The sequence below is a fragment of the Durio zibethinus genome, chromosome 1, assembly GCF_047325235.1.
Source record: "Durio zibethinus cultivar Kanyao isolate XHJ-2024 chromosome 1, ASM4732523v1, whole genome shotgun sequence".
Classification (NCBI taxonomy): domain Eukaryota; kingdom Viridiplantae; phylum Streptophyta; class Magnoliopsida; order Malvales; family Malvaceae; genus Durio; species Durio zibethinus.
Window position 1 is genome coordinate 33,508,274 of NC_143162.1, and position 11,893 is coordinate 33,520,166.

Below are 11,893 nucleotides of genomic sequence, written 5' to 3' on the forward strand. Positions count from 1 at the left end.
TTTGAAACCCAAGCCGAATCATTATAATACAAATTCATCCAATTGAATTTTGAACCAAAATGGTGTCTCAGGGAATGAATATCAGCCAATCAAACAAAAAACCTTGAGATATATGTGTGTGTGTATAATATATACATATATATATATAATGTTGTCATTTTGTCACATCCAACATAGAAAATGAATTAAATCAAATGGTGGTTGGTTATTTTATGATCTTTCTAGGGGAAAAAAATTAAGTAAATAAAACTAGACCAGAAAAATTGGCTGTAAAATGCACTGAATTAATTTGTGGCAATTTGGTTGGAACAAAATAGTTTGGTATAAAACTGCCAATGCCCCAAATTTGAAGGCAACAGCTTCTTCTATCATTTCTATTTTGGATTATAATCTCAATATTGCTTGCAAGATATGCACTTTGTCTCATGATTCATGGTCAGGCATTAGCATTGAGGACATTTTAGCAACCAAAATTTGGCCTAGCCTGTTATTTTTTTTATACTTGGAGCAGTTAGGATTTGAATTTTGGTTACTAAAATTAAGGATTCAGTATTTTACTAACAAACCACAATTATTGGCCTAACCCTTTAATATTTCTTAGATGATGTACCAAAAATTAAAAATAATAAAAGGATATGGGAATTCTTCAGCTCAAGTTAGCCAAGTTTAAGAGAAATGGTGGAAGGTTTAATTCAAGTTGTTAAATCAAAGATTCAGATTTTTATCATAAACATTCTGCTATGAAAGTTGGTCCATCCCAAGGATTTTGCATAATTTTTTTCAAGGCATGTAATATAATTTTATAAACAATCAAACATCAAACTAGAAGGGATGGAGCAACGGTGATAGGATCAACAGAAACACATCTAATTAAAGAAGAAAGAAGAGACAAAGAAAAACATACTTTATTCATTACTAATAATTTGGCTGATGACTTTTTAATCCGAGTTTCCTTACAGAGCCATGAAAGAAGTAATAAATTAGCTTCTAAAGCAATTGGAGTTCCCACTCAAAGGTGTGTTAATGTCCCATTGGATGTATTTTCTGGAGTTTCCACTGTTCTTTTGTAAGAAATGCTGCATTAAGTTGCATGGTTTTCTTTCTCTTCTTTTCCTTGAAAAGGATTTCTGAGTCATTGGTGGCTCTTTCAACAGTGCAGCATCGATTACCATTGCTTTTGCTTGATATGCATAGCTGCAACTTCCTACACTGTCATGTTTTTAATAAGATTTCAGGATGCCTTGGCTATATCATTCCACGATTGTTGTCTTTCTTGATTTGAGGAGAAAATATTCTTCATTTAAAAGAGACTTACTTCAAATGGGAGACCCTGATTTTTTCTTTTTTCATTAACTTGTAAGTAAGAACTTTCCATTGGGGAACAGGCGTGTTCTACCACAACTCCTCATTCGTAACAATTTGTGTCATTCAATCTATGGTTTCATAAAGCAGAACAATCCCATAGCACCAATGCAGGCTCTTTTAGTCTTTATCTCTGCGACACTGATTTTATCCAACAGCACCTAGCCCAGCTCTGTAAAAAGGAAAAATATGCGATGATCACTTTATCGGTTGACGTGACTTGATCAATTTCAGTTCAAAAAAGCATAAAGCACTTAGGTTGGGGAAAGAAGATAACAAAAGAAGATAATATGCTAATAAGCTGCCGTTGAAACTATTCAAAGATGAACAAAAGAAAACGGTAATGGCGATGCATTGCACTTTTAGCCACCGACCTCTCTGTTGTAGTAAATAACAGCTAAGTGAAAATTTGACATCTGTCAACTCTTAAACAGGGTTGGTAATCGAGCCCACAATACCTCTCACCAGTCACCACCACTGTTCTAATCAGTCTATAAAGCTTAAAACTGAACAAGACAGGAAGTGGAGGAGATAATTTCTCAGCATCTGATTGATTCTGGGGTATCCAATTATAAGCCAAAAAGAAACACCCGATAAAGAACTTTTTGTGGGTACATATCACTTTATTTTAGCTTCAGGGGGATCATGGCAATGCCAAGTTCTTAGCAATTGGAGTCTAAATCTCAATTGAAGATCACTCCACACAAATTTAAGAAGTATGTTCACATGGCATTTCTAGGAACTTGTTTATCAGTATGTTTTGAAAGGAGCTTGTTGAGCTATGGTTGGATGTCTCAAAAGTGATGGCTAACAAACATCCTTATCATGTAACATCTATGATTTCTAATTCTAGAAGGAAAATGATGCATGCTTTAGTTTCGTGTAGATCACAAAACCCTACAGAAAGAGGCATTTTTGAGTTTAATGCAGATAAAAATGGGCAAAAAAGGATAAACATAAGATTTAAGTGGTAATTAAAAGGGTAAATAAGGATAAGGGGTTGAAAAAAAAGGGTTTCTGGTAGGTAGGGTTACTGCCTTACTTGGGTAGTGCCATTTTACATAGGCAAGTAAGGAAAAAGAGAGAGAGGTCTAGGACGACGACTTCAGAATCCTATAGGGAGAGGGAGAGCTGCTTTTACTTTATGCTTTATTTCTTATTTCTTCGAGATATCCAAAAGGATAGGGTGGGGAAGGAAGTGAAAAAGAATCTTGATTGACTTAGTGCTCTCCAATCTAATCATATGACATATTATAGGAAGGTGTTTTTGAGAACTGAGACAAAAATTTACTCAAGTATATGTCAGAAGGATGTGCGCAATTGTGAGGAAAAGTATTGTGAATATGGCAGAGTTCACACTTTTTTTTTCAAATGCATAGTTTTCAAAGGTCTGAATGAAAAACAAAAATGAACATTTTTCTCAATGACTCTGCTTTACAACTGGAAAAGTTTCCTCATGGTTTTTTTTTTTTTTTTGGTCTGAAAAATGCCACATTCCCCAGATTCTTTTTTCACCCTGTCGGCTTATCAGCGATGTGCATTTCAAGAAAGGATAAACGGATAATTCAGCTCAGCCCACCCAGCAGATTTTGCTCAATCTATCCCGGTGGGGTTACCGTCTTTTGTAATATTTTTCCCTATCAAGCATTTGACAATCCTACATTTTCAGCGTATATATAACCAAAACAAAACAATATGGAGTTACAGAATTCCTACACCCTTTTCTTGGTGGAAACAACTGCTATATTTTGGCAAGCAAACCATCCATTGGACAAGTGAGGGTGAGAAAAGTGTAAAAAGTATATTGAGATCATCATTTCACGGGTTTAATTGAGACGTCATGGTAAGCTCATCTAGCTTCAGATAAACCTATTGATTATGATTGCCTTCCACATCAAGAAAACCGAGCTGCATTATTGGGTTATTAATAGTTAAACATCAACTTCAAATGCCAAACAAGATAATTAGCCAAAAAAATACACAATTTTCAACACTAATTAGTACCGCTATTGAAGGAATGCTGGTTGAGAAACTCCACTCACTCACTCCACTGCCTCGTAGAGTACGTATGGCTAAAGTAGAAGGCAACGAAGCAAGCAACCATAGGGAGTAATGAACCCTGAAAAGAAGCAGTAGTTTTGGTCCCAGAAAAAGGAAAGATGAGAGTAAAAGCTACAACCACCAATCAACTTTTTCACCGCCTTTGTTTATCCTCCAATAAGCCTGCGCTGCACATCAATTCATGTCATGCTTGACAATTCACTTGGAAACATATCTAGGGAGCATATTACCTCAATTTCCTCCCTCTTCTCTCCTTTTCAATCCAATCAAACAAAACAAAAAATCACTTGGTTTCCAGTTTCCACCACTCTTTCGTTTTTTAACTTCAAATTGGGATGGTAAACGACGTGCCACCGCCCACGTGAATTAACTTTGACGCAAAATTAAAAAGGATGCATGAAACAAAAAGTGAAAAAAAAATTCACATAGCTGTAGTTCTGCTGTTTTATGCTTTATTTGGAATGCGATGAAAATCTCTCACACGTGCATCCAAAGGGCCCTTATTACATAAAGCAATAGAATATTTTCTTTAATAAATTGTATAGATTATATTCAGCAGCCAGTTAACAAAATTTACTTGTTAATTTTGACCAAAAAAAAGGCAAAAAAAAAAAAAAAGGTCCATAAAAAAAACAAAAAGGAAAATCTCCTCGGTGGAGTGAAGCAGCATATCAGCTACAAAATTTATGCTGCTCTATTTGGTTGCCTGTAAATCAGATTTCTTTAATCTCAATCTAAGAAGCCGAAGCAAAAAAAAGGTCACCTCACTAAAATTCAATCTTGTATATTTAATTGTAACTCTAATCTTGCGTTGAAGGAAAAGGAGCACAACACAAAGAGATATCAATACCAGCAACCTCCATGGCATTGCAGACCCATTCAGGGACATCTCCTTTAGGAAACTACAAGACGACAAAGCATCATAAGGTCCAAGAGCCAAATAGAAATTCGTAAATATTTGTATAAATGACCAGTTGATCAAATTAATCTAATAAATGACCAATTAATGGAATATCAAATTAATCTAGTCTTCCTACTTTTGTCTGCAAATTTATGTTGTAAAGTTCGTGCAGCTAGGGTGGTAGCAGTTCATGATGGAGGGCGAAATTGGAACAACAAATGAATGATAAAAATTGCACAATCAACATTAAGTGTCAAAACATGAAAACAAGGAAATGCCTAGATACCAGCTATTTGCCTTGGAAACTGAAGTCCTAATGCTTGAAACTACAATTTCTAAACTAGCAAGCATACCATGTTAAAGGGGAAAAGGTTTCTAAATATGATACTAATCATTTGACATTTGAATATTATACTGCTCTAAAAAGATTAATAATAAACAAATTCTTTTTTCCCTGCTGCTAGGTAATAAGTAGGAGTTTAGCGGGCTAGTAAGATGGTAAATAATGTCAGGTTAAAAGCAGTTGGTGGCATGGCAATGTAAGTATTTTAAACTGGGTTATAGTCTTATAGATGCCATCATATACTCAGATCAGCACCGAAAACCGATGATATTTTATCACTTAAAACTTAGGAGGAACAAAAACCTCAAAATAATTTTAAATTTGACCCAACCATTATCAAAGACTTAAGTAGATTACACAACTAGACAAAATTAAAAGATGAAGGATGTGAAGCACAACTGGAAAGCCATTAACATTTTAGAAAAAATCAATGGCAGGAGGAAAGAGAGAGAAAGAAATACCATTTTCTGCAAAAAACTGCATACAAACCTGCAAAAATGATTTAGAAAGTAAATTAGCTTTTACCGCATGAAGCAAAATGAGAAATAAAAATAAATGAAAGCTGGACAAAAGCAAGAGGCAAACATACTCAGGAAACCTCCCCTGGACCATGGATGAGTGTAGATTTCTGCTAAGCTGCAATTGTCAAAGATTTACTCACAGTCATTAAAAAAAGTAAACATGAAAGCAGCAAAGCTTAAAACATAGAAACTTTAAGGTTGTACCTGCATCATATAATATAAATTATGATATGAAAGAAGCTGAGATCCCATGGCCTCCTTTGCAACAAGAGAATGGATGTAGGCCCTCGTGTAATTCTTGCATACCTATATTTGCGTAAATAGAGTAATGCCATGATATACCAAAAAAATAAATTCATATACCAACAATTTTAAGCAACTATGTCATGAAATGCATACCATACAAGCACATGTAGGATCAATAGGGCGAGTATCCTCAGCCATTGCCCTCTGCTTGAGTTTAAGCACTCCCTGCAATAAGTAATTGAATAACATCAGAATACTAAAATTACATTTTAAATGAAAAAAATGGGGTGTATTTAATACCCTTTAGCATCACATCCCTATAGAGCATGTGCCAGTAACTTACTAAAATTCATAATAGAAATATCAATTCCTAGGCAGGTAAACTTATGAGACCAAACTTTTAGCATAACTATAGATACAAGGGTTAACAAAACACACTAGGCACAAGTCATAGTAACACATTCAATGAGAACAGACTAGTCATACTAGAAGGCAAACAGAAAGGATGGCAAGCTGTAGCTTAGAGCAATAAACTCCATTCATATGTAAACCAAAGTATATGATAGCACTTGGTGAACAAGATTCAAAACATTAACTCCCAAAAACTTTGTAAACATATCACCTCAGGAACAAGGGCAGTGCCAAAACGAGCAGTTCGAGTAGGATAAACACAGTCATACATGTCAGCACCTAATGCACTACAAACTACAATATCCAGAGGATACCCAACACCCTGCAATGTAGAAAGCACAAATATAATGATACAGAGAAATCTAAATGGAGGAAAAAAAGGTAGTTCTTCAGAATCTAAAGATATAGATTACAATGATAAAACTCATTTGTACCATGACATATCGCGGTTTATCTTCAGGCAGTGCTGCAGTACACTGAGCAACAACACGCCAAAATGAATCTTTATCTTCACCGCCTGCAAGACCACCAATAGCATAGCTGTCACACAAGTGAACTTAGTTAATTCAGCTTGTTGTTTACTGAATCTTTATGCTGTTAGCAAAAAGCTAGTAGTAAAGAGAATCTAATATTTATGAATGTTAACAACAACAGAAAGAGAGCTGAAACAGAAACTGCTGGGTAAGTTGAGTAATTATAGGTGAATAAAAGCAAGTAATTAGCAAAAGTAGATCATACAACAAACAATAAAGAAAGGCAATCAAAATAGCTAACAACATCCTTTCATTACTTGCTTTGCAAATTTACCACACGGGCTATAACAATACCAGGCATCTAGGTTATCCTAGCCTTAACATCTCTCAAGAATAATAATAATGCTAGGAATCAGAGAGATTTAGATATTGAGTTATATTTTCTTAAATAATCAAATAGTAAAATCAACCTTTTATTTTCTAGTCCTGGAAAACTGACTTAGATATTGAAATGCAATGTGGAATATTCTATGGCAACTTGCTAAAGTATGAAACATCAAGATCTTATCATCTGCTATAAAAAGATCTTCATAGGAAACATAGCATCAGTAGGACAGTATTCCTTGATATAGAATGCACATACCCTGGTAAATTTCGATCCACCAACCCTCTAGCACATATATCCCTGATAAAAACAGGTATCAGAAAAGGGTAAAAAATTACTAGAAGTACCGTTAGCAATTGAAAGGGGGGGTAAAACACACATCAAATAGCAAGGTTGCAAGAGGAAGATCAGAGATTCACCTTAGTACTGGATCTAAACCACCTTGTACAATACCAAACAAGTTCTGCTCATGTGGTCTTTTATGAGCTGCCAGAAGATCAAGGCAGCAAAAAAAGACCTAACTCAATCAGAAATGCCACCATTACGAGAATGACAATATTAAATAACCACTACTAAAGACCAGTACCTAATTAAAAAAAGGGACACCAGAAAGAGCTAAGGTTACATGAGTGATGGAAAATTGAGGGATCCAAGTGCAAAAGGTAAAGGCTGATATTTAATGAAATAAATGACATTAAACAATAACACTGTGTTGATATTGTATAATTATAACACACTGGCTAAGCACCTTTAAAAAAGCTTTAAAGTCCAAGTACCCAAGCCTGATAGAAGATAATTCACCCTAACAAGCTCAAGGACAGGTACAGAAGGCAAAATGTTTATTTAAAAGTTAAACCATTGGTAAATTATATGTTTTTCAGCCAAATGGTTAATCCATCAATGCAAGAATCATGAGTGACGTTCAGTCTTAAGCGTTATTACCAGCTATACATCTGTCCATCCAACGGAGGGTACGATACATGGCCTCTTCAATTCGTGGACCAGTAATAGTAGTTTTCACCACATCATCAAGAGCCATTATGATATCTGCTCCAATTCTATTCTGTATAATTATTGGGAGATGACAAAGTTAAAATGGAATGAATATTTAAAACATACAAAGACAATAAGCCCGAGAAAGTTTTAGGAATTTACTGTTAAGGGCTAAAAGAGTAAAGGATCAGGGATAAAAAGGTTAAGGCACATAAAATAAGTTCTGTTAATAAATAGACAAAAGCATAAGGTTTTGATAGCAACTGGTCCTTGGTTTTTGGTAGATCTTTAAACTGCTGACCGTCACAAACTAATAAACACCTAAGTAAAACTACCACCAACATCATGTACTGACAGTAAAAAATCTGTGTAAATTACACTATCAAGCATTTGAAAACAAGCACCCCTTGTTTATAAAGAATCAACCTTTTAAGTCAACAAAATTTCAATTCATTGCTTAAAACAGACCAATTACTTTGTTGAACGACAATCGAGAATAACAAAAAAGCCTCCTCTCATCCCATTAATATGAACCAGTGTTACAAAATTTAGGGGGAAGAGCGAACTAAGTTTTTATCACAATATATAACCTAACAAGAATAACAAAAGTAAGCTAACGAAAAGCACCTACTTGGATTTGAATAGATTCCTCTGGTGTTAGAAGCATTTGCTTTCCATCTACTGGGGACTGAGTTAAGGAACATGAAGACTTGGTTACAAGTAAAACAACACAAAAGAAAGAAAGGATTAACAAGGAAGAAGTACACTTGCAGCTAATACTTAAGCAGATTATTATGCTACAACTCATTTTCATTACATAGAATTCCAAAATTTCATGAATACCAACGAAAAATAAGAATAAAGAAAACAATTACCTGAAATGTTACACCCTTTTCAGTGATGTCAGCTAAATGCAGCAGTGATACCTATAAAGTAATCAGCAAAAGAGATTGTACACTTTAACACATATATCACTAAAACTGAAGACCATTGTGGATGAAGATCTTCAATGAATGTGATCATCCAAAATTACACACACTTGAGATATGACTTAAGGAGTGCAGTAACAATGTTATCAAAATTTAGAGAAAGGAAAATGAGCAAACATCATAGTTTCTAAATTCTTATTCTTTTTTATCTTAAGATGCTCATGCGCAGAAGCCACAGAAACTGTACATAGGCATGCACATAATGACAAGCGAAAAATTTTAAGAAAAGGATAAACAATATAGTGAACCAAAAAAATTAGAGAAATACAGCGCTGTGTCAAATCATAAGACAACCATCTGAAAGCCTCCTGAATCAGTCAGCAGTGCTCTAGGCCAGTTCATAAATTTGTGAAGACCACCCAATTCATCAATAAGCTCAGACGTAGGACGAAGTGCCAGGTGATATGTATTCCCAAGAATTATTTGACAACCAATCTCCTCAAGCTGGTTAGTTGTTAAACCTTTTATTGTACCTACAAAGAGGAGGACCAACCATGTCTTTTAGTCAAACAATCTAAGACATCAAAGGCACACAATGCAGTGAGTTGATGCAAGCTAAAGTGTTTGAACATACTGACACTTGCAAGCATTTAATGCCAAATTATTTGTAGCAAACACGTGAATGCAAGTCAAAGTTGTTTTAGACTCTTAAGAAAGCAGTAAATAGATAGAGAGGTAAAGTATAGAGTGCAGGGCATGTGTATTCAAGGAATTCTTTTCTCTCGTATGCTAAGAAGTCAAAACTCACTGCCTTGTATGTTAGATCCATCTTGAACAATCCATGCTCAATGTCCTTTCTACGGAAAGCAATACTGGATACTTATATTCACAACTAGTCATCAGTATAATCAAATATTAACATATTCATCGCCTTTTTCTTGTTGAAGAGGAAGACATACGAGTCTTCTTGGTTTTAAAAGATTATGAGAATATACAAGCTGAGAACAACAACAAAGAATTAATAAGGACATTGACGTGAAACATCTGAAAAGACTTTTAAAAAACCATCTAAAATTTAATATATTTGCAACCCTAAAAGATTTAAGATCCCGATAAATTGTTCTGAATATCCTAAATATGCTAAGAATGCGTATGATATTAAACACTCCAACCTTGAGTTCCCACAGGCATAAACAGAGGTGTCTGGCATACAAAGTGGGGGAGCGTTAGTTGAGCCGCCCGAGCACGATTAAACCTCCCTAGAACCTATCAAAACCAGAAACAAATTTCTATATTAGCTAACAACCAAAGCTCCCTGGGCGAAATCAGAAAACATGATTAAAATTAGAACCATCAAGACTGAGCAGAATAAAACATTATCACGTCCATTAATTAAAATTTAAAATATCCCCATAATCCAGGAACACAAGTAATAACTAGTATGAAGAAACCATTACCCAAAAGAAACAGAAAATGTTTAAAAAAATAAAGGGAAAGCAACTTCCATTAAGAGAGATCCTTCCATTAAAAAGTTAAAACAGTTGCTACAAATCATCATTTTCAACCGCTGCTATTTTCCTTTAATTTTTTTCCATTATTTCACAGACGGAAGACAAAATAATAATAATATAAAAATCTAACACTAAGAGGAGGCAGCGTATACTCTATTTGTTAATTTAAGATGATTTTGGCTAAAAAATTAAATATAAAAAGTGCAGCATTCAAAACTTAAAGTCCGACCTCGAAACGAAGCGCCATCAAACAATTTTCTCTCCCGTTCCTTTAGCTGTATATGGATAAGGCTGTAACTTGCATATTAGGAGAAAAAAAAAACATTAACAAAGTTAGTTCCAAATATAAAAGAAAAGACAACAAAAGCACCGCAGCTGTTAGCAGTTAAGTTTACCATGCTATCCCGCATAAGAACGCTAAAAACAAACCAGGAAGAAACAAAGCGAGGAGTAGAGGATGGAAACTTACGCAAAGAGATGGAGGAGGAGGAGGAGGATATTCCGTCAAAGAAGGCGAGAAAAAGGATATTGGCGGCGGATAAAATGCACTTCTATGCGGAAGAGAAAGAGATGTCCTATCTGCTATCTCCCCGCAGCGGCTTTGTTTTTAACTGTGAGCATAGACGGATTCAAAATTTATGTTCAACTAATATAAATAATATTAAATATATAAATATAAATTAACTCAAATATATAAAATATTATTTTGTTTATACACAAAGATAATATATTATAATTATTTTTTAGATAACATATTATAATTATTTTTTATAAATTTCTTATTGAGAAAATAATTTTTTTAAACATTATCTTTTTCATTGGGAATAGTTTAAAATCTTTTTTTATAACTTTAAATTAAATGAAAATCATTTAGATATAATTAAATATGAATTTATTTTATAAAATGTTGTATATCACTATTATTAATTTCGAATGATTACTTTAAAATTGATTTTTTTTAATAAAATATTTCTTCAAATCTAAATAAATTAGAGAATTTAATTTATATAATTTCTAATAAATAAGAAGATAATGTTACCGTTTACATTAGATATTGAAATATAATTATTCAAATAAAATCAACATGTATATTTTATTATGTATTTTGAATTTAATTAAATAATATACTTTTATATATAAAAATAATTTCATAAAAATTAAATTATTTTATTGATCAACTTAAGAGAATATTTTTTTTATCTTAATCCACTTATAATATAAATATAAATAAATTATAAATTAAGTACCAAATCAAATTATTTTATCACTATAAAAAAAATTATATAATAAACAAATATTTTATCACAAAAACAAACGATAATAAATATAAAAAAATAAAAAAAAATTACTTACTTAAATATATTGATGGAAGGAAAAATGTTCACTCCTTAATTTATTTCTTTAGTTTATTGGCTTTTTTTTTTTGTTCTTTTGTTATTTTTTAACTTCTATTCTTTATCTATTGCAATTTTTATGGGTTTGAACCAAGGGAAAAATTATAAGTAGAATAAAAAAATCACTTTTTATTTTACTTTAATTGTTTTTTAAATGAAATGTTAATTCTTAAATAAAAATTATTTATAAAAGTTTATTTTACTCATATTTATGCATGTGATCTTATTATTTTTGTAAAATAAATAATTTATATTACAATTATAATTCTATTTTTTAAACTATATTTATAAAAATATCATATATATTTTATTTTTTTATTTTTAGTAGAGGTAAATTATAAAAAAATTAAAATTTTTAAAAAC

At 32.8% G+C, this 11,893-nt stretch overlaps 1 protein-coding gene and 1 long non-coding RNA gene across 4 annotated transcripts; both read right to left on the bottom strand.

Moving 5' to 3' along the window:
* Positions 1-882: 882 nt before the first annotated feature.
* Positions 883-3,828, bottom strand: LOC149520556 (uncharacterized). The gene is made up of 3 exons (XR_016345100.1): positions 3,367-3,828; positions 1,316-3,270; positions 883-1,209 (listed from the first exon to the last, which is right to left on the bottom strand). It is a non-coding gene; the product is annotated as an uncharacterized LOC149520556 (long non-coding RNA).
* Positions 3,829-3,931: 103 nt separating this feature from the next.
* On the bottom strand, positions 3,932-10,761 carry LOC111312422 (uncharacterized). Of its 3 annotated transcripts, none has more exons than XM_022912635.2 (16): positions 10,606-10,761; positions 10,366-10,427; positions 9,798-9,891; positions 8,980-9,158; positions 8,572-8,622; positions 8,328-8,384; positions 7,646-7,766; positions 7,123-7,189; positions 6,962-7,003; positions 6,280-6,385; positions 6,057-6,167; positions 5,588-5,659; positions 5,393-5,494; positions 5,257-5,303; positions 5,129-5,156; positions 3,932-4,325 (listed from the first exon to the last, which is right to left on the bottom strand). In XM_022912635.2, exons 2-16 carry the CDS (start codon positions 10,381-10,383, stop codon positions 4,224-4,226), a joined length of 1,197 nt encoding a protein of 398 aa, XP_022768370.2. In that variant the 5' UTR covers positions 10,384-10,427; positions 10,606-10,761; the 3' UTR covers positions 3,932-4,223. The 3 variants fall into 3 exon arrangements, with proteins under 3 accessions (XP_022768370.2, XP_022768371.2, XP_089621822.1); XM_022912636.2 differs by having other exon boundaries at positions 10,366-10,433; positions 10,606-10,752; XM_089765696.1 differs by lacking the exon at positions 7,123-7,189 and having other exon boundaries at positions 6,280-6,362.
* Between the last annotated feature and the right edge of the window lie 1,132 nt (positions 10,762-11,893).